At 46.1% G+C, this 23,154-nt stretch overlaps 1 protein-coding gene across 1 annotated transcript in view; it reads left to right on the forward strand.

Moving 5' to 3' along the window:
* The window catches only part of DNAI1 (dynein axonemal intermediate chain 1), a 143,579-nt gene that overhangs the window by 97,218 nt on the left and 23,207 nt on the right, over window positions 1-23,154 (forward strand). Inside the window, exons 17-19 of the mRNA XM_027889388.1 lie at window positions 2,352-2,500; window positions 3,344-3,443; window positions 16,715-16,900. Of these exons, the coding sequence (XP_027745189.1) occupies window positions 2,352-2,500; window positions 3,344-3,443; window positions 16,715-16,900 (435 nt within the window). The remainder of the gene's footprint in view (window positions 1-2,351; window positions 2,501-3,343; window positions 3,444-16,714; window positions 16,901-23,154) is intronic.

The following is a 23,154-nucleotide window of genomic DNA, read 5'->3' on the forward strand; positions in this document are numbered from 1 at the left end:
AACACTTCCAGCAAATTGGAGCAGTGCTCTATAAGATCAGACAGGCTGCACAAATGCCTTTTCCCTGAATCTAATCATCCTCTTCAGAGCTCTCCTGTCAGGAGTTAGGTGTCATATATTCCAGTGGTTTTGTTTTCATTCTGATGTGTTTAATAACTGTAGGGTTCTTAAACTGAGTAGTAGGGGAAGACTTTGCCAGCACTTCTACTTAGCTCATGAACTCTTTTATTTGTGAAAGTCATACTTATTTTTTGAGCTTTTTCTCAAAGTTTGTGTTGTTTCTTCAAAATGCATCTTGGGAAGAACACGGCCCTGTCTTTTACTCAGAGACAATGACAGAGGTTGCGGTGAATGTGGTGTAGGGCTGGCAGGCACTGCCAGAGCACACTGAATGCCTTTAGGCTAAAGCAGGCACACAAGGTTCATAACTCACAAGGGGCACAGATAGGAATCTGCCCTACAGAAACCTTTTTGCTGCTGATTTCATAGAAAAAAACCACAGATCCCTTTCCTGTTGTGCAGACTGCAAAGCCAGTGCTGTGGATCAGCACAACCCAGAGCATGATGTATCTCCTGTACCAGTGCCCAGAGAGCTACACAGACCAAAGGCTCAGCCCCCACAAGGTTTGAAAACAGAGCACCGAGCATTACAGTGCTGTTGGATGCAGACAAATTTGTTTCAGATCTCGCTCTTCAAAGTTTTCATGTATTAGAGGCCTTCAATCCACATACTTGGAAGGACAGATGGATAAAGCAGCTTCTCTCATGTGTTAATTACTCGTGACCCATTCTGTCTGTTCCCAGCAAAATGATTTTAAAAACAAGCCAAGTACCAATTTTCCTGATGGCTGAACATTAAGAGTTATGGAGTTATGAAACAGGCCATTAAAGGAGATTTCCATCCCACAATTACATGCAGGGACAGTAACTCAGAGCATATAACAAACTATTAGCAAGCTATAGACACTGTCAGTAAATCTCAGTGGGGCATGAGCCACTTTCTTATTTCCGTTTCCTACCACAACAAGCCTCCCAGGGATGTAAAAGCTGCTGCTGTAGGAATGGTTTAACATCCTTAATCCAGTGCTGTACAAGTGAACAGGTCTGAGTACCCAGACAGTAAGTGTCATGTGTAATAAATAGTTAAGCCTTGTGATTAGTTAGAGCTTTGGTTTGCAAGAATTAAAGTCATGTAACACTTCAGCAATTCTGCTGCTCAGGCAGATGATGTATTGCTGCATTCATTAGGGAGTAATGAAAGGTGCTGAAAAGTCCTTGTTGTGACAGTACTGAGGAAACAGACAGAAAATCCTGTAACCAACCCCAAACTGCCTTGTGGATACAGTTGTGTGTGAGAACACAAGCAAGAAGACATTTTGCGTGAGATAAGGTCCTTGTTGCTAGTGAAGGAAACTTCTAGTGTGCTCAGAGGGGAGGGAGATTTGGGGAGGATAACTAGATTTTTCTGTTAACACAGAACTGTCAGGATCTGGATCAAATCTCCTTGCAGTCAAGTCAATTGTAATTTCTCCCTCTCCCTCATAAGCTCACACACAAAGTGACTTTTCCAAGGCTCCCAAATGTTTTTCACCTCTTGTAGACATTCTACATGTTGCCATGCAGTAGCACCTGCAGTGTGATGCTGCTGGTCTGACCCAGGCTGCTCTTGGCTGGGTTCCAGCAGGGCCCACCAGGACGCTGGACTTGTCTCTGAGTCCTGGCCAACCTCTGGTTGTTCCCATACCCCTCCAGGAAGTCACAAGCAGCACAACAGAAAGAGCTGCAGAGTCATGTAGTGGGACAGAATCTCTGAGGAGGATGTCCAGGGTGTTGGCAGGGAAGGGAGTTTTATAAAGTTTCCGAAGTCCTTAGAGCCAGAAGTCTGATACGACATTCTTGTGCTGAGAGCGCTGTTACCGATGGTTTCAACTGCAGTACTTCAAATGCACACAGTGCTGTGTGCTCCTGAGCAGCACAGGGAATGTTTTCTCCTGTCTTTCATTCGGACTTTTTAGAGACACAGCAGGATCCTGGGCTGGCAGGAAAGTAGTAGAGCTCCCACAATGGAAAATGGTCTTTGGGCCCTGGCTCTGGCTGTAAATCCAACCAGACAACTTCAGTTCCTATTGCTGTGTATTGCAGAGGGGAGCTTGATATTGCCTGCAAATGGGGTGAAACAGCATGTGCTAAATTACTGATTTTCTGTAGCACCCCTGGGTAGCAGCCACCACTTCCCAGCCAGCCCAGAAGATCCAGGGAGGCCACACGAATATTGAGAGGCATCTTTTGCGGGAATTTGAGCTTCAGGAGAAGATCTAGCTCTGATTACTGACTAGTTCTTTCTATTGCAGTGTTCAAAAAACTATTCAAGCCAGTTTCTGGATGTATTTGAAGCCCATCACATGGCTGTGGACACAGTCAGCTGGAATCCCTTCCACTTGAAAGTCTTCATTTCCTGCAGCTCTGATTGGACAGTCAAGATCTGGGATCACACCATCAAGTAGGTCCTGCTGGGTCCTAGTGTGGACAGGGAGGTCCAGCCTGATGTGCCAGCTGCACCTGTTGACTCTGCTCGTACCTCAGTCTCAGTTTCCCTCCTAGGTGTTGATAATGCTAATTGCTTTCTTATTTTTTGGGTCTGATGACTCAGATTTATATTGCCCAGGAATGAGGTACAAGGTTTAGCATTGGCTGCCCCAGGAACTTGCCAAACAGTGCAACTCAGCACAGAACCTGGCTGCTTTACTTTGGACCTGGCTTTCTTCAGGCGGGACCTACTGTGGGAGAGATTCTTCTGGAGCAATGCCACAGAGAAATGTCAGGAGCTCTTATGACCTTAGGGGCCAGAAACCTCGTAAGAGCCAGAGAGACAGAAAAAAAATTGGAACACTTAAAAATATGGAATGAAGTTCAGGGTTAGTGGTTGAGGAATGTCTGGTTTCAATCAGGAAATTGATTTTGTTGTAAATCAGTCAAAGTCAAATATTTCCTGTTGCCAATACTGCTCTAAGATTCAATGTTATTGTCAGAAGTCCAGAGAGGGAAAATCACTTCTTCCCATTTGATTGTTAACCAGAGAGACTCCATCTTGGCGTGTGTGTTGGGGAGAAGCTTTCAAAACGAAAGAAAGAAATGTGCTACTATTGTAGCAGATCAAATCCTGACCCATTTGTGTTGATGCCCAGCTTTGCTTTGCCTTTGCTTCAGGCTCTGGCTGTTATCTGACAGAGAGAAATACACTGTCTCCCACTTCTGCAACATCCAAGTGTTCATAGCTCAGTGTTACACTTCCAGAGTGGCATGTGTTCAAATGAATTCTTCTCTCTGTGTCTTTTTTTTATAGGACTCCGATGTTTGTTTATGACCTGAGTTGTGCTGTAGGGGATGTTGCATGGTCTCCTTACTCCTCCACAGTCTTTTCTGCAGTCACCATTGATGGCAAGGTGAGAGGCTCAGAGCAACGCTCCCCTGATTTGAGCTGAAAGAAAGTCAAGGCAGATTAGGGCCGAGCACGGGAATGGGTCAGCCCAATTTTGGCCGAGCATGTCAGGGAGCTGCAGATCCCCCATCAGCAGGAATCCACCACAGTAAGAAGCTGAATTGGCTGCAGATTGCCTGAGTTGCTTGTCGCTGTATGGCAGGGTCATTTTAATACCTCAGAGCCCTAAAACTATTAATTCCTTTTTGCTCAACCTGATTACAGAGGACACAGAAGTCATAAAGCAACGGAGAGGAGGAAACTTGGGCAGCAGCATTTCTTACTCTTTCTCCCTGCTAAAGTCTTCCACACCCTTACAAGCAACAGGGCCAGAAATCCTCAGCTGCAACCCAATCATGCAAACAGCTGATGTTAAATCAGCTTATAAGGCCAGAGTGCTTTTAGCAGGTGCTGAGTATCAGCTGCATATCTCTCTGCAGCCTTGACAAGCCCATCAGAAATGCAAGTGGGCCTTCTCCTCTAGGCACAGGGGCTTCTTGGAGGCCAAGTTACCCCACATTCTAGCACAGGAAAACTTCCCTGTAGTCTTAGTTTGCTCCTTTTACACCAGGGAAGGAGGTGCTCAGAGGACAGAGAGAAGAACAGGGTTCAGAAAACCGGCTGCTTTCTCCTATGCTTTCCTGCCCTCGGCATACCTGTCCCTGGGCATTAATCTCTCACTCCTTCTCAAAGCAGGTGTTGTAAATGCACACAAATCCCTCCCTGCTCTCCTGTTGACCGCATCAGTGCAGGAGTGCAGCTTGCACATGATAGGATTGAAACACTGAACTCCCCAGTGCATCCCGGGGGATGGAGAGATGACTCTCAAGATCAGAACTCCCCTAGTATGAGCTGACATCAGGGCAGGAGTTCCAAAGCTTCAAGGTATAGAGAAGCTATAGAATAAAGTGGTTATATGTTTATATTGATGTTAAAAAATCAATTATAGTAGTATGCCTAGGGCCAGCCAAAAGAATTTTGTTTCAATTAAATAAAATCAACATTTTCCCACAATGTGAGTCTGTCACCAAGAGTAATAATTTGGTAATGAACTCCTTAGACCAGTCCTAATATCGAGATCGTGGCAGTTATATCTTTGCCTCTAGCCATCCACTGTAGTACCTCAGATGGTTAATTTGGGCTTGGCAAGTAGCCAGGAAATGTAGCTATCCATCAGTACTGGTTTAATACTGTGAGGCCACATTGCTCTGCCACCATGGGCTGTATGTTTAGTTGGTATAAACTGGAAAGTCTGTGCAGCTTGGCCAAAATTACTGTAGCAAAAGGATGGCCTTTAAGTATCTCTATCATTGAACTGATGCCTTGGCAACTTTATTGCAGTTTAACCTTTGTGTTATAGTAAGAAAATAATTTCACTGATACATTGGCTCAGGCTGTGAATTTGTCTCTCCCAAGCTAAGAAAGAGAAATCTCTCCACTGGGTCGCCTGGTCTCCCTGGAAGCTCAGGATGCCACAGCCTAGCCACATTAGCTGGAGCATCCATGGGCCTGGAATTCGTATGAGGCTATGGATAAGGCAGAAACCTGTTTGACTTAGCAGCACTGCACCCAGGGTGTCTCACCCTGGCTGTCCTCCCTCGTCTCTAAGTCAGTGATCCTAATTAGAACCTAATCTAATAGGATTTAATTCTGATCTATGCCTTTTCTCCCAGACTCTGAGAAGAGTGGCCATCAACCAGGAACAGCCCAAAGCTGGGCTGGCTGGAAGGGCAGGTCCAGGCAAGAGCTGCTGGGCCTGTGTTAGCTGTGTTAGCTACTAGCTATGCTGGCTGCAGCAGGGTGTGTCTGAGACGTAGCTTAGCTTCCACTGTTCAACAGAACCTTCTAGTTCTGCAACGGAAGGGGAATAAATAGCTGGTTACAGCCTTTTTATTTCTGGACATATAGTCCACTTTGTAGCAGAGTGCACTTCTTGAGAATAACTCAGCGCTTCGCAAAGGGCAGGCTCCATTAATGCTGGGAAAAAAAATCTACATTAACAGGATGTTCTGTGATTCTAAAGTACAGAAAAATACAGGACATGGAGCCAGAAAATAAAATGTTGAAATCCTCCTGTTCATAAACAGCCTCTATCTTTGCATCTGCACGTAATCATGCCTGGAAAATTTGAAGGTTGCCTGTAGGTGGTTTTAAAATCAGGCTCTAATTGCAGTCTTCAAGGGATACCTGGCATATTTTGTAAAACTCTTTTCCTTATTCAAGCTGATGCTATGTGTCCAAAACATGTTCATGAACCCCCTAAGTCTGACTCGGAAATTGGGGCATTTTAGAATCTAAAAATCTCTCAATCCCCAGGAATCTAGGAGTTCGGGGTTTAATAAAAGTGTAAATATCAGGGGCATTATGATAAAATGTGTTTGTTGGCAGCTGGATATCTGCTTTGGACAGCACTGCCTCTTCATAAGTAACCGGAGCATGCACATTCTGCCACTGGTGCAGTGGATAGTAACCTGCTACTATTGCTCTCCATCATGTTCTGGGTAATCTCCTTGGTCTCCTGCTTTGCCTGCTGGCCATTTTATTTGAGCATAAATGATTTGCAATGAAAATTGAAATAAAATGATCAAGATATGCACATACATGCCAACACTTCCTGGAAAAAAACCTCCCACTTCTAGAACTAGGTGCCTAAATAAATGGCCTGATTTTAAAAGGACTGGGCAGCCAGCTGCTTTTGTGGAAGCTCCTCTCTGCTTGACACACTCAGAGTGGTTGCTGCAGAGCATTCAGATTTGATTTCAATCAGTGTGCTAAGTCCACTGCAGTTTTGCCATGTGATTGCATTTCAGGTGACACTTACATTCCTTGAGGACTCCACAATGGTTCCTAAAGCAGACAGGTGGAGAGATCTATTATTTCTAAGCATGATTCTGTGATCTCTCCAGGCCATCTCCTACAGAGCCCTGGGTGCAGATACTGATGTGATTATAAGTGAAATAAAATGAGGTTAGAGAACACCTTGTGTTGTAAATGGCAAAAGCCTGACATGAATAAAAAGGCTGTCTGGGATGAGAGATGTATTCTGGAAATCAAAAGAAAAAAAAAATCAGAGGTGGATTTGGATACCCGGACCCTTACACTTGGACTTCGTGAAATCTGGGGATGTTGGATGTCAGCTTACTGTAAGGACAGAGGGTGGAGGAATGGGAGGGGTGGAATTAAACCCTGTGACATTCAGCAGCATTTGCCTTTGGGAGTTTGCTTTAAGTCCATCTCGAACTTAAGCTTAAAGCAGGGGGGGAAAGTCTCTGAAACAGGAATCACACCTGAAATTTCCTTTTGTGCTTCTTGTACTTACTTTTCTTAAATAAGGAAATGGCTTTGGCATTTCCTCCACTTCTGGGCATGCAGCTGCTTTTTTGTGCTGACTTCATGTATGAACTATTAGCACTGTTGAAGTAGCCAAAGAAACCCATGTCACCAGTGTCCTGAGATGTCTGGATCCCAGGCTGAGGGCCCACAGCTGCCGCATGCAATGGCTGAGATGGTGTGGCCAAGCTGGGCTTGTTCAGCCTGGAGAAGGAAGGCACCAGTCTGCCAGGAAGTCATCGATAACTTTGAGCCAAACTCTTCACAGGAGCACGTGAAGGAAGCAATGATGAGACACAACAGCTGAAGTGAGTTGAAATGAGAGGTTTGGGATGGATATAAGGAAAAACTTTTGCGGTGAAGGCAGTTAAGGAATGAAGCATCTTAACCAGAGAGGCTGTATCATCTCTGTCCATGGAGGTTTTCAAACCCAGATTGTGTAGAGCCCAGAGCAACAACAACTGACCTCAGAGCTGAGCCTGCTTTGGGCAGAATGACTTCTGGGGATCTCTTCCAACCTGCATTACCTTCTAAACCTATGGTGCTATGAAATGTCCTGTGCAAAAGGGAGGATCCCGGGGTTTTACAACAGGCTGGGGAACGTGCACTAAGTGCAAGTCCATTTGCTCTCATGATTTTGAGGGTTGTGTTCTTCATTACTAATGCATCAAGAAGAAGGTGATGAGCATCTTTAGTAAATATTGATAGCCTCAAGATAAATGTCATCCAAGTGCGCGCTCTGCAAAGAAAACTGGTCAGACGTACACTCCAGGGCTGTTCCCCATTAGTGAAGCTGTTGACCTTTCAAGATATGAAATTCTTGAAATAATCCAAACCTTCAGGAAATCAGTGAAAGGTTTTTGCTGCTCAGGAAGCAAGGGTGCTCCTGTGTTGCTGCTTATATAAACTTACTGTACTGTTTGTACAACTGTTTTAAATGAGAAATCTTGAAAACCAGCTTTCTGTTGTATCTCTCTCACAGGATAGCACTGCAGGGTTGTTCTGCCTGCTGGTCTTGGTGCCCATTCTTTCCTAGCTAGGAGAGAAATGATTAGTGTATGTGTGCATGGAGCAGTTTGCAGAAACTTGCTGCCCATTTAGCACTGACTGGAAGCAAAAGCCAATCTGTCTCTAAAAGCATGAACAATTTTGCAGATAAGAGGCTTGTTAAACCTTTCAGGTTTGCAGATATTTCACTGGGTATTTTGGGCTTAATCCTGCCTCTCCTTTTAGGGCATGAATTGAAGCAAAGAGGTCAAAGCAGACCTCTCAGCATCAGTTCATGCTTTTGCCCAGGGGTGTCAGGACAATGAACATGACTACAGGTGTTCCTGCTGCGTCTGAGTCTTTCTTCCTACCCTTCTGCAGTAGCCCATGGAGTTCATCCATGCCTTGTGGGGCCACCACTAGCTCTGCAGGGCTGGTACAAAATCTTCCCTGGCTCTTTGCACCATGACCAGGGAATTAGTGGGGTGTAAAAGCAGTAAATGAGCACAAGTCTCTTTGCTGTCACCCAGAAGGACCTTTGAGTAGGCTGAAGTGGGCAGGAGCTTTCTTAAATGACTTTGAAATTGTATTTACAGCAGAAGTGGTTGTTTTCTTGTAAAACTGTTCACTGTCTTCTGCTGCAAAACCTAAAGGTCACACAGGAACCAAGTTTTCCCTTTTCTGCTTCATGAACACATGTGAGTGAAAAAATTACTTGGACAGCATCTCAAAATCTTTTGTTTGATGATTTACCTATTAGACTTTGCATAAAAGCCTGCTGGAGGCACAGAGTCCGTCAGGAGAATCTGCAAGAGTTTATAAAGCTGCCCATCTCTGCTCTTTGTTACTGGCCACTGCTAAGAATGGTTTTGAATTACCAGTTTGAATTTTCAAATTTGGACCTTTGGTGTTTTGGCCCCTGAGAGCCTCCAACTGTCTGCCCCATCCTTCTGTACAGAGACAGCAGCTCCTGAGCCTTGATCTTTATTCCTTGGCATTTTATAATGACCTGAAATCTGTGCTGGTTCATTTTAAATGCCAGTCTCCAAACCACGACAGTTCAATATCTGCCTTATGAACAGCTTTGCCTGCTTGCCATGGGGTGCAGGTGACAGAGAGCGGTGACTGCCTCTCCCACCAGACATGATGCTGCTCTTCCTTGTGCAATTGCTTGCCTTTGCCCATGCCCCAGCCTCCAGCGCTGACTCTCCCTGGCAGAGCATAGCCAGGACCCTGCCAACGTGTGGCAAGATGGAGCTTGGTCATAATATGTGAGGACGGAGTTTCAGTCTGATCTCAGGGACTGTGCTGTCGGTCACAGTAGAGAGAGCACATGAGGACTGGCACAGCTGGGGTGTATTCACATAGCACAGCCTTGGAGGTTTGTCCTGAAACACTTAAGGGACCAGCCAAAACAGTTTCCCTATTCTTCATCAGGTATTTGTGATGGGATGGAAGAGTAGGGAAGACTGGAAGAAAAACTCTTTGCCGAATATTCAGGACTACAACAGTGCAGAAGAGATTAGCCAGCCTAAATGCACTATCCCACGAAGATCCTGGGACAAATCATTGATTGTTCTATTTGTAATCACTGGTAGATCAAGGAACAGGCAGTCTAGTGAGGCTTTAGTAAGGCCATATCACGCGAAACTGGTTTAATCTATTTTTGAGAGTAACAGGCCCAGTAGATCAGAGGAAGGGGATGTAACACATGCCTATAGGTTGACTTCAGAAACACGATTGGCACAAGTTCATAAGCAAACTGCAAGGCAGGAGAGCAGGTGGATGTGACATGATGAAAATCATCCTCAACAGAATGTGCAGGGATGCTCTGGGGACTGGGCTGGCACTGAAACCCAGCAGCGATTGTGAGGGGACTAAGCAGGCAGGACTTATGAGTGCTTTAGTGCCAGAGCTGAAATTGTAAATGAGCGTGACAGCCTCAGCAGCAATTTGCAATCAGTGAGATGAAATTCAATAAAGGCACAAACTAAATGTGCAATATTAAGTGAGCACTAACTGGGGAAGCACTAGGACCTTGAGGGAGGTTGTGGCTGGGGCCTGCCTGTGCTGCCATGCTCTTGCTAACTCCGTTCTGCTGAGCCAAACCTGGGACACGCAGGGGACAGTCACTCCACGAGCACAACCTGAGTTCAGGCTGGACTTTGTATACTCTGGAAGGAAGGGTCATCTCTGTTGTGCAGGAGGGATTGCAGCTGCTCTCAGCCTGGTTAGTACACGAGTTCAGCACAGATTAGTTTCTGTGTTTGACTTTCACCTTTCAGAAGAGATTTGAAAAGTAACATTGATTTTATTACTAACATGAAGAGTAGAAGGAGTCTTTGTGATTCATTCTAAAGCACGATATTAATGTTAAAGAGGAAAAAATAATAGTCACAGGCAACATAAAAGAATCCTATTAGACCAAACTGAAGTGCAGCTAGCTCAGGGATAGGCTGTGTCAGCTATTTAGCACTAGATAACAGGATTCAGAAGTGTGCAGGACCAAGACAAGAAGGAAATTATCTTAATCGTGGAGGCTTTCAGAGCAGAGCTGGGCTGGAACAAGTGGTGACAGACAAGGAAGTTAGCTTGGATAAACAAGTACTTCCCTGTTAAAGAATATCTCAACATTTCAAAAAGAGGCCAAATGCTCCTCAGCCTGTCTGAGTGAACAGAAGCTCTTCTCCGTGCTGAGGCTTTGATTTCTTACTGACTCGTGGGAGCTGAGTCAAATCAGCTGAGGCTGATGCTGTTTTCCTGCCATATCAAATTGGGAATGACCCAGTTCTTACTGAATGAGGAGGAGAGATGAGAAGGCCGTACAGTGAAGCAGCTCCCACAGTTAAGTCAGGTGACACAGGCGTTCTTTTCCCTGCTGTGTCACGCGCCTGGGAGCAGTGGGATGGGAGGCTGCAGGGCAGAGGGATGTGCTGAGCCCTCTCCCGTACCCCAGGACACGCAGCTAGCTCTTGGTTGGCAAAACTCACCTGGCTCAGCTCAAAAATTAACTTTCACAGATGCTGATCATCCTCCAAGCTCGATGGTGCCTCTGAACATACCTGGAACAGAGCTGTGGTCTGTTCTTTCACCAGTAACCAGAAAGTGCTGTGAAAGCCCATGAGTTTTAAGATAAGGACATCTGGACCAGGCTTCCTGTGTTGTCATTGCAGAAGCAAGGAGGCAATGAATGTTTTCTGAATCAGTTCTCCTTTCTTCCTGCCAAGACCCTGAATGCCCTGGGTGTCAGAGGGACTAAGAACCATCTTACAGTGCTCATTTGTAACTGAAAAGTGTCCTCCCAGAGAAAATTATCTGTATTGGAAGCACTTCTGGCTACAGTTGGCAGTATAAAAATCGTGCAAAGTAAGGCCTTCACCTCATGGCAGCTTGATGTAAGCTGTGGCTGCCCTGCCTGCCCAGTGCCTTTGGGATGCTCCAGCAGCTGTCTTGGTGCCTGAGAGAGTCTGGGGATGGCCTGCCTATTTGTTAAAAATGTTACCTGAGAGTTTGAAACAAATCATCTCCGGAATTCGCAAATGGATGATTCAGTCATGAAAATTAGGTAAATCGATCACAAAGGACAGTGAAAGCCAAGCACTGAAAGAGATGTCAGCTGGTAAAGGACAGCATGGTATTAAATTACCCCTCACCTTTTGCTCTTTGTTGCCAAGTTACCAGGCACATCTGCCTTGTTTTTACACACACACACATATATATATATATATATATATCCCCAGCCTTGGTTCGGGTTGCCATCAGGTTGTTTTTGAAAATGTTAGCATTGTCCAGACCTCTGCTGGGGAGTGAAGGCTTGTAAGGCTGGAATAAGAGGACAGTGAATGCTGCAGCCATTGCAGACCCAGCAGGGATTTGAGGCATAAAATGAAGGCAGGGTGGCTCTTCAGCTCCCTTCTTCATGGGCCACAAAAGTCAAGTAGTTTGTTCTGTTGGCAGAGAAGTTTTGCTGTTTGGAGGGTCCAGCTCCCCTGAATATCCCTTTGCTCTTCCCTTCCTGGTGCTGCAGAGCAGGGGGTGACGTAGGGTATACGGACAGAGGGCTCCAGAGCTCAGAGCTGCTGAGCACATGAGATCCTGGGCTGGCTTTCAGGCTGTAAGTGCAGTTTGTAGAGCAGGTGGGGAAAAATGAATTGTTTAAAAATTCTGAACATGGTTTGGTGCTGGAGCTGTGGTACTAGCCTTGGACATGAACTGTGCCATCCTTACAGTGCAGCTATGTGAAGCCTCAGTGGGGAACAGCTGGATTTTGGGAGACGACATGCATTCACATGATTCATTGACAGTAGAGCTGTTGGTCTGGATGCAACTGAACTGGATTTTTTTCTCTGGGTGTTTGGGAGTCAGGAATGAATCTCTTTATGTCAAATATTTTCTGCGACTGTAACACAGTAGACTTAAATCCATTATCGCCTGTACATCAGGCATGGAGGCTCTGCTGTTACTGTGATGGTAGTTTAGAATTGTTCTTATTGGACAAAAACCATCAAAAACTGCAGAATTCACCTGGTCCCACCTTAGAGATAGCTGGGAATCTGCTTAAATTCAGTGTTGCTTTTCAGGGACTACTGAAGTTGTATGTCTGAGTTGATGCCCTTCCATCAGGAAGCTTGCTTTGAGCATCTGCCTGGCATATCTACACCAGACTGTCCAGCACTTTGGTAGTGTGGGTCTAGGTTTCTTTTGATTGTTGTTGATGGCAGCTCATAAATCCCCATGCTGCAAGGAACTGCTTAACTCAGCAGCCTGGGCTTTGCCTGGAAGGTGGAACATATTCTCCTGTGCTTTTTTGGAACTGGTATGGAGGTTTAAAGGGATCATAAATAAAATCGCTGTTGGAGTCATTGGTTACTGCCCAGAGCTTTATCCCCCTGCACTTAAGCTGAGGGAAGCAGAAAAGAGTTCTTGCACTTTCTTATTTCAGACATTTTTCAGATTTTTTTTACCTCCCTCTCTATGCTTCTTTCCAGTTTTCTTGTTCTTGGAGTCTGATCTATGTTCCTTTGAACAAGTGACCACATATTGTTCCTAAGGAATTGGTAAAGAAGAACTTAAATGCCCTTACCTGTTGTATTTTTAGATTATTAACAGAAAAAAATAGAAGGTATTTGCTGTGGTCTGCAAGTAGTAGAGCTCCAGATCCTGCAGGTTCCTGACTTGCTTCTACGGGATCTGAAGAATGATAGAAACAAGCTCATTGTAAGGAGGCTCCTGTTCCCTTCTCTGCTGACATAAACCAAAATGGAAACACTCTTTGAGGGCTGAAAATCAGAGGTTTCTGTATTGCTGTGTGGATAAGCAAGTGTGATGGCCCCAGGTCTCAGCACCTGCAGTGAGGGACCAGCCTAGGCAGCATGAGAAGTGGAGTGCAGAGCTGGCAGAAAAGCGGGGGCTATTCACTGGTTTATAAGCTCTAAAAGGATACTGATACAAATAAGAACCCCTGTAAAAATGCCCATTTGCACCAGCAGCCTGACAATGTCTGAGTATTAGTTCTCATCTGGGTGCTGCTGGGTGAGTTCCTTCCCTGGAACTTCTGCTCCATGGAGAGCAGTTGGATGTGGCTCTGGTTCTGGTCACCCTGCTCCCCTTGAATCTGATACTCGAATCACACGTGGAGTTGGGCAGCACTTCTGTGGACCATGGTTACTTGACGAACGTTGAAGGTGGATGGGGAGAGAGAACCCCAGGCAAGAGGCCTTTCCTTTTACCCCTTCCCTCCCCCCTTCACCCCATGGCACCTCATGGCCCCCACAGAAGAGACCAGGGTGCCTGCAGCAGGCAGGGAGAAGCAGGCAGAGAGAGTTTTATTGTTCTGGTAACAGCTTAAATACCTTTGGGGGGGATCACAAAGTGACTACTGGGAGTCCAGGAGGTCTTACAAACAACCAATGATAACAAAGGGTTAACAACCAATAGATGAGCTCCCAGTTATCTCTTAGGCATTCCAAGGATACAGGTAAGGGATCTTGGGAAGAAGAAAGGTTACACAAAGAGTTACACCATTTTGGAAGCATGCTCACTTTAAACAATCATTACAACTTCAGCATACTTTTCTATACCACAAGCATACTGCAACAGTTACTCTTCACTGGGTCATAAACTCTGAGAGATCCAGCTGGATCCCACTCTATAGTCCTTAGTCCCAGGACCTGAGCCAGCAGGGCAGCTCGTATATGTGGGAGTCTCCTTGAGACTGAAGGTTTTCAGTCTCTCTTTATTTGGGCAGAAAGCCCTGCCCAAAGCCCAAGGCAGCTCTGCAGGTGGTGCTGGTCACATATAGCTCTGCTGCTTTGCAGCACTGTTAACCTGCCTCAAGTGCTGTGGAAAGCCCTGTGCCCCTTTTATGGCGTTCCCAAAGCACCAAAACCAGTGTTGGTCTGATCCTGTTTCCCCCTCTTCTGAGAGTAGCTGTAAGCCTTTAAATCAAAGCCTCTGAAGTCCTTCCTGGTGCCTGTGGCCCACCCCTCCGTCTGCTGCGTCTGACAGCTGATATGAGGCTGATGTTTCCAGCTGAAGTACTGAAATAGTTTGTTCTTTTCCATGATTCCCTTGGCAAAGGAAAACAAGCCCATTTGTTTAGAAGCTCATAAAAGAGGAGCTTTATAGTAGGAACATTCATAAACTTGTTTGCTTTTGACCTTCTCCACATTGCTGATGGTTTCGAGTTCTCATCCCAGGCATTGTGCTTGTCTCGGCTCTCCGTGACATTTTTGAAAAACAGCCTCACCCAGAGTAATTTAAATTGCTCAGCACTCCAGCACTAAGCCTTTGGACATGCTGTCTTTCTCCAGTGCAGGGCTGGGCAGGATGTGCAGGTGGGATACAGTGACAGCCTTACACAGAGCAGTGCAGACCTAGCTGCCAAAAAGAAACCTGGCCACTAACTCCCTATTGCTTTTTTTTTTTTTTTTTTTTTTTACTAGATTAAATAATGCTACTCAAGCAGAGGGAATTTCCCAGGCTGTTAGGTTACTAAATTAATAAAAGTGTATTCTGTGAAGGCAAGAAATTAGATCTTTAGTGAGTGTCATGGGTCATGGGAGACTGATAGGCTTGAAAGAGTGCGTGTTCTTTTTCAGAGATATGGGTAAGACAGCAGGTGTAAAGTACAAGCCAGGACAGCCACCGTTATTTATGTCTAGGGGCAGGAAATTGGAATTACCTTTGCTGGGCTCTGAGACCTCAAGTGTCAGGTTGAGATTTAGTATTTAATGCTGGCATCTGATATTTTGAGCAGATAAAAATGCTGCCATGCTTTCACCTATGCTTTTGTTGACTGCAGAAATGCTCTCCAAACTGCAGATCCTCATCTGTGGCTGATTGCCTTCTGGAGTTACACTGTCGTGAATTTCTTCAAAGTATGTCTGAGAATCCTGTCCACTTTTCAAGCACTTTACCATCTGGAAAAGTCTTCTTTTACTTCAGTCTGGAAGGAGTCTTCCTCTTCTTGTTTTTTGAATTGGTAAAATCTTTGTTCTGGCCAGACCAAGGACATCACAAATCGCTACTGGCATAGGGCTTTTAGGCCTATGAACACAGAGCAGCTCATGAAACTTTTGCTTGCACGTGGCCCAGCTCTTTGCTATACGTGGTTTCTGATAAAACTATTGTGTAATGCAAAGGTAAATACATTGATTTGATACAAAACCTTCCACATTATTTGGAATAAGTTTTTGTAGGGTAGCACTGTTCGATTTCAGATTCAAATTGTGAGCATGGCATACTGTTGAAATTATATGGTTCCTCTATCTCTTAAGTGCTGATAAAAAAGTCACAGCTGTCAGGAGTTGTACAAGTAGTTCAGTCCTAATTTCCCCTACATTCCCACTATACTTGTTAGAGTAAAATACTCACTTCCTTAGTTTTTCTGAAGACAGAAAAGGAAAGAGAAATGTAAGGCTGAAAATTTCACAGTGGACACCAGGTGGGAGTCCACCATGCTGCAGACTGCTTGCCTCAGCTCTGGGGAAGAGAGGGACATCATGTTTTATTAGCCTATGCAGTCTGTATCAATAACAGGAGCGAATTGCAATTATTGGGAGATAATACATTCTTTCGAGTAACTGCCACTGCTCCCTCTGGAGTTGTAATGAAATTTGAATTATCATGCACAGCTGGTGATGTGGCAGATCTGTGTCACTGCTGTATCAGTGGACTGAGGTACATGCCAGTGGGAATCCTGCCTGAGTGGATCTTCAGGTCTGTTTCCCTCCATCCTCACCTTTCCCATTTGGCAGATCTTTACCTGGCATTTCTCTCGATGCTGTGGGAGAAGGACGTGTGCAGGTGTAGCGTCTGAAGCAGCTGGACTGGGCTGCCAACAGAGCTGTCCTCTCTCTGCTTCCCTGGCATTATCTCAGGATACACCCTTAATCATACTTTGTTCCCATCATTTCCCTATTACTTACTGGTTTGAGTCTTTATTGTTATTATTAAGCTGGAAATGTTAGAACGCTCTGTGATAAACAGCAATCAGAACTTCTGACAGCATTCCCTGTTTTGGGCATCAGTCTGTGTTAAACTCTTGTTTAGCACCTGTTTGTCTCATTACTTGCACTGAGAAGGGAGATTAGGACCTGTGGAGTTAGCAGTGCTGGCTCTGAGCCTTCTCCAGCCTGGATCAGCTGGAGCCTTGCCAAGGCTTGCACCTGCAGCAGAGAAGTGGTCCTTGCTCCATGAGACCCTGCAGGAGGAGGACAGTCCCTCATGAGCTGCTAAAGTGGTTACTTAAATGAGAACCACGGCCCTGACCACAGATGGTAACTGTGTGCTGAGACTGGGATGTTTCTTCCATGGGACCTTTTCTCTCCGATTTCTCCAGCCAGCACTCTGTTACTGAGGGATGTTCATGCCTAATTAATCTGTTTTGTGTTCTTTGCCCTTTTTTGTTTTCCCCAGGCCCATGTGTATGATCTGAACATTAATAAGCATCAAGCTCTCTGCACGCAGGTAGTGGTGGACGGGAAGAAAAATAAAACAACCCACATCCAATTTAATCCTGTCTTCCCTATTGTCATTGTCGGAGATGAACGAGGCCTCGTCACCTCCTTGAAGCTCTCTCCCAACCTGCGCAAGATGCCCAAGGTAAGGATAAGCTGCATTCCCCTCATGGAGGTACCAAACAGGTCTCTTCATGCCTTGTCGCTGTCCCCTCTCCTTCACTCCAATGGTGTTGGAAAAGCTGCTCTCTCTAGCAAGGTCCTTCCAGTTACCTCAAACCTTTTGGATAGGATGTTAAATCCATGCCTCTGTTCCAGTATGAGTAGGAAGACTCAGTTTGCTCCTGAGCAGGAGCAGGGACTGGTGGGAAAAGGTTTTGCTGTCCATGGGCACTTTCTCACCGTGATTCAGACAAGCTCTGGTCCAGAAGCACTGCAGAGGTTCATTTGTTTCCCAAAGCTTACATATTTTCTGAGCTTTGGGTTCTACTTGCAGAGCTCTTTGTAAACAAGTAAAGGAGAACACAACTCTTCCCCAAGTCCTCCCACAGAACCTGTGCTGCCTGTCCTGCATCAAAGCCTGTCTCCTGACCACCATGTCAACTATTCCGTAAATGAGCAAGCAGTGTCCTTGAACATGTGAGAAGACTTTGGATCCTTATCTCAAGTGACAGCAATGAGGTGCATGTGCCTCTCTGAGTTGGTGAACTTTCTTTTCCTACCCAGCTGTGAGGGCCTGTTGTGAAGGATGATGATATCTCTCACACAGATCCATTACTGGACTTTTTTTCTGGTCTTCATCCAGCTATGAGTTGAATTGCTGTAAATGCAGTGTCCTTTCTGAGCTCTTGTAATACTCGTATCCAGTTGTCTGTTGTTAAGTGGAGTCTTTAGGTTTCAGACTTTTTAGAACCAATCCAAGAAAGCAATCTCTCAAGATGATCATCTTTTATTTATATACTCCCAAATGTTTTATATACTCTACTAATCCACTGTATTAGGCAGGGTCTTTGGCCAGAACTAATCACACTAGTGTCACTCCACAGGCTTCAGAGTGATGTTGAGAAAGTTTCTTCAGCTGGATGCCACTGGAAATGTGACTCTTTCCATGTGCTTAGAGGGCACAGAAAACATTAGCATGGCAGTTTGTTTGGGGCTGAGCTGTGGGAACTGTGGGGAGGAATGAGTCCTTTCTGGGTGTGCTTGAGCACAGTGTCTGCCATGGACCCTTGTTGCACAAGGCCTTAAGCAGTGGAAATGGGTCACACACACATAAATGTGGCTGCTCTCCTCCACTCCACGCCCCAGCTGTGGGCTGAACAGCAGCCAGCAATACTGTGCAGTGGGTCAGAATCATGGAATGGTTTGGGTTGGAAGGGACCTTAAAGATCATCTAGTACCAAAACCCCTCCCATGGTCAGGGACACTTTCCACTAGACCAGGTTGCTCAAAGTCCCATCCAACCTGGCCTTGAACACTTCCAGGGATGGGGCACCCACAGCTTCTTGGGGCAACCTTTGCCAGCATCTCACGACCCTCACAGTAAAGAATTTCTTCCTAATATCCAATCTAAACCTGCTCTCTTTCAGTGTGAAGCCATTCCCCCTTGTCCTGTCCCTACATGGACTTGTAAAAAGTCCCTCTCCATCTTCCTTGTAGGCTCCCTTCAGGTACTGGAGGCCACAATAAGGTCATCCCAGAGCCTTCTCCTTTCCAGGCTGAATAATCCCAATTCTCCCAGCTTCTCCTCCTGGGAGAGGTGCTCCAGCTCTCTAATCATCTTGGTGGCCTCCCCTGGACTCACTCCAGCAGGTCAATGTCTGTGCTGGGGACCCCAGAGCTGGATGCAGTGCTCCAGGTGGGGTCTCAGTGGAGCAGAGCAGAGGGGCAGAATTCCCTCCCTCACCTGCTGCCCACTCTGCTTTGGATACATTCCAGGACAGGTTTGGCTTTCTGGGCTGTGAGTGCACATGGCCAGGTCGTGTCCAGCCTCTCACCCACCAGCACCCCCAAGTCCTTCTCAGCAGGGCTGCTCTCTGTCTATTCATGCCTGGGTTGTTACTGAGGGTTGCCCTGACCCAGGTGCAGGACGTTGTGCTTGGTTTTATTAAACCTCCTGAGATTCCCATGGGCCCACTTCCTGAGCTTGTCCAGGTCCCTCTGGATGGCATGCCATCCTTCAGGTATGGATTCCAGTGTCTCCTTCCATTCCTGGTGGCCAGCTGCAGGTATGAATGTTGTCATCTTGTTTGCTGACCTTCTTTAGAAGCAAAATTGCACGTTGTTAACAAAACAATTTAAACTGTTAGTTCGTGAGTGACTCAGACCCTTACTGCTGACCTTAAACCAATAGGTACCATATCCCAGGCAACAAATAAATGGGATGGAAATGGACTCTGCTGCTCTGATGTTATTAAACTATCTGTCTTCTGGCCTGGTTGAGTTTGAAGGGACACTAAACACTGACCTAAATGTTTCCTGTACATGTGGGGAGGAAGGAGGGATGTTCAGGCATGGCTGGTTATGTGTACAGGTTCCTGTACAGGTTCTGTCCCAAGATAGAAGAATTTAAAACAGATGACAGGGAGCATGGTGGCAAAGTGGTGGATCTGGCCCAGCCTGCTCAGTGGCCTTTCTGTGCCACAAGTGATCAAGTGGTGGAGCGGTTTAGGTGGTGGATGAGGGTGCTTTAACAGGGGGAAGTCAAGCCCTGGCAGAACAGGCAGTGCCATCCACTTTGTCCTCCTGTCTACCTCCTTCCTGTGCCTGCACCACTCTTTGTGTCCTTGGCACCAAGCCTCCAGCCAGGTTTGCAAGAGTATCATCTCACTGTGGGAAGTCAGATGTACTTCCAGAGTATTGATCCTGGCTCCCCTAAAGATCAAGCCAATGTGCTCTTTAAACCCTTACCCTGCAGAAGTAGCCTTCCTCTTTAAAATGGCTGAATCTCTCGCTCTTTTCTGGGAGTCCCTATAGTGGAGTTAACAGTTATGGAACTTCAGAGATTTTTGTAAGTGAAGAGGATCCAAAACTGTGCAGGAGTGCTGACACTGCAGCTGTCTCCTTGCAGATAAACCTGTCTATGCCTGGCTCAGTACCTGGGTACCTTCAGGCTGTTCTCTTCACCACAGATCCCCACAGGACCCATGGAGACACCTGCCCCACAGCCACGTGGACAAGCCACAGGCAGTGCTTCACATCAAGCCCAGCATCTGTGAGCTCAGCTGCCTGGTCTTGCTTCTGTCAGCTCCTTTGGAGATGGAAAGGTGCTTTTTGCTGAGGTCTGGCAGAATCTAGGGTGCCAAAGGGGTAGGGCAGAGAGGGGCACAGGCAGGTCCCACTACCCATCTGTTTCACACTGATGTCACAGGGGTTTGCCTTCCCACACAGCTGGGACAACTGCTTTTGACATGTATGAAGAGCAGACTAATCAACCTTTTTTGAGAGAACTCCTAATAGCCACGTTTCATTCCAAACCCCATTCTTCCCCTAAAAACAGATACAGTGCTGTCTCCTTCATATTCTGCAGATTCCTTAACTGTTGCTGGGCTTACAAAATAGGGCTTACAAAGAGAGACTGAGCTTGGGATTTCAGCCATGCTGAATTTATTCTATTTTGCCTGTTAGTTAAAGGTGGTGTGGTAGATAAGTGGAAATAGGGAGGATAAGAATAAGACCTTGGTCGCTTCCTGTCTTCATGTCCTTGAGCGAGGAGGGAGGGTTCAAGAGCTCTTTAAATAATTTTCCGGATTGACCTGCAACTTAATTAATTCATGTTTGTAAAACACTTGGGGATCTTTAAGAAGTGTTATTTAATAGTCTGGGTTTTGCTGTCAGCGACATTAGCACAGCCTCATTTATGAACACTTGGCAGAACAAATATGCCGAAGGGGGAACTTCTCAAAAGCAGTCAGGTGGTATTTTCAGAAATGACTTTCACCAAGACATACAGTAAAAGCTTCAAAAAAAAGAAAAAAAAAAAAAAAAACCTGCTAGTTTTGGCATCCTAAATCATTTAGTGGCACGTGGGAAAAGGTGCATTTGTTGTAGAGAGGAAGCTGGAGACAAGGGCTCTGCCACCTATCAGGCACTTGTGTCAAGGACACACAGAGGGCACAGAGGTCCTATGTACAAGGGACATCAAGCACAGCAGGCATCCTTGTGTCTGTGCCCTGGTCATTTAGGTCCTGGAGCTCTTCCTACTCCCACAGATGAAGTCTGTGGGGCAGGAGAAAGGCATCCTCTTTCCCCAAAGCAGTGAGCTTTGTTTGTTTCCATGAGGTGTGATCCTGGTAGAGGATTTCCCGGGCCTATTGCTGTTGTCTCTAGATTATGTGAACCCTCTGGGAGGATTGTGTGAACTCCTGGGGGTCCTCTAGGAACACGCTACCCAGCTGCTAAACATCAGCTCCAAGAGTCTCGGAGCTTGGGGGAGCAAAGACAGCTGAACCCAGACCGTGTGGGAAGAGCCACCATGGGGCAGAGAGCAGAGCTTGCTGAAGGTGTGCTTGCAATCAAACTACCACCAGCATGGTCCTCTACTGGCCATGCTGAACACCATCTCCCTGAGCACCCAGCCCTGCTTGGGCAGAAAGCTCCTGTAGGCCGGTGAAACTGGTTTGGGTCCTTCTACTCAGCGCTCAGAAGTGGGGGACAGAAATGCTTGCAGTATTTTAAGATGCAGCAGTAGGAACAATTGGCTCTCTGCTGTCGTCCAAGCCACTTTTGGACTCCAAGCACTCCTTAAATATTGCAGCGGATGTCAGGCAGGAGTTGTTCAACTAACAAAGTATCATTTCTAATTTTTAACGACCTCGGGTGGCTGAGTTCACCCGAGGGAAGCATTGCTGTAAGAATAATCAGTTTTGGGCAAAGCTGTTTAATTAGTGAGCCTTCCGGGTTTCACTCGAGGGTTGGAAGAAATTAAAGCCTTTTGTCATCACAGTCAGAAGAATGTAGCTGCTCATGGGCTTTAGTTTTCTATAAACTGCTAAAATAGCCTGGCACAACCCCTGTCAATGCTAAAAGTAAAGAAAAGATAGTAAAAAAAAAATGTGCAGTGTTTTTTAGAAATGTTGGGAGACCACAGCAGAGTAGGAATAGAAAAGAAAGCTTGCAATACAGAATTTGCTGAGAGTAAGGCAAATTTCTTGGCCAGTACCCAGGCTGATGGCCAGGAAGGCAGACAGCTTCTTGGCCTGATGCTTGTCTTGCATATTTTTCTTGGATTATTTAGGATGATTATCTCAGTCTCTGTTCCTGCTACTGATTTCTTCACATGCAAGGCACCTCTTTCTTTGTCCCTCGGGGACAGTTGTGTTTCTTCCCATGCAGTAAATCCTGATGGACAGGGTCCAGAGGGGCATGAGTGGAGTGTGAAGGGGAACATGGCTGCTCATGTATTCCAGGACTGTGCATGTTCCAGGGTGCAGGACACACCTGTGAGACCAACGCTGTGCATCTCTGAGCTGCCTGTGGTGTGGGAACAATCGAGGGACATGGGGTGGCTCTGAGCCTTCCTGTCCATGTGCACATACTGGGCAGCTGCTCTGCTCTCCCCATGCCTTATCACACCTTACAGTGTCACCTCTAGGCGCCCTGTGCCCCCCCTGCATCTTTGCAGCACTGACAATTTTTGCCCTTGGCCAAATCCAGCCCAAGGCTGCTCAGACAAGGGAGGGGCATTGGGTTTTGCTTCCTGAAGCACTGTGGCTCTCTGACCATGACTGATGGCAGGGTCTGGGAGGGATAAGTTAGGGTAAGGGGACTGAGATGGACAGTGGGAGTATGTTGGGGTTTTAAGGAGATGAAAAAGAGAAGAGGATTTTGGGAAGATTGGTGGAAGTGTGCAAAATTGAAAGGAGACAATAGGACAGTGGCTGAAATCTCTTCTTCAGCCTATCCCCCTCCTCAGCATTGCCTCCTTCATGATCTCCTGGGACTTAATTTGCTTCCTCCTCATACTCCCCAGCAGCACCCGCTGCACACAGTGCTGTCTCAGTAAGGGAGGCAGGTTTCATCCCTATACCCAGTCTCAGTGGGATGCAGCTCAGATCCAGAGCAGGTACTAGGCAAGGACAGTGGTAACAGAGAGTGGGATTCTTGATCCTGAACCTCACTGCTTTGTAGCCTTGTGTTGCCATCACCTAGGGCAACAGGGAGAAACTTGAAGGACAAAAGGATCAGGAGATTGTTTAAGTTCTTAGCATTTTCTTGTAGCTGGGGGAGGTGTGAGGAATGAACCAAACAGCACAAAAAGATGAACTTGAACTCTCTCCTTCTGCCCCATGAGGTACAGTCTGTGACCACATATGAGTGTATTTCAGGAGGGAAGCTATAGATTAGATATATTCTCCAAGGTCATTTATGGACAGGTCAGTAGTTTAGCATTGAAAGAAG

The sequence above is a fragment of the Empidonax traillii genome, unplaced genomic scaffold (genome assembly GCF_003031625.1).
Source record: "Empidonax traillii isolate 1590-97213 ecotype Southwest subspecies unplaced genomic scaffold, ASM303162v1 scaffold262:size680716, whole genome shotgun sequence".
In the NCBI taxonomy this organism is placed as follows: domain Eukaryota; kingdom Metazoa; phylum Chordata; class Aves; order Passeriformes; family Tyrannidae; genus Empidonax; species Empidonax traillii.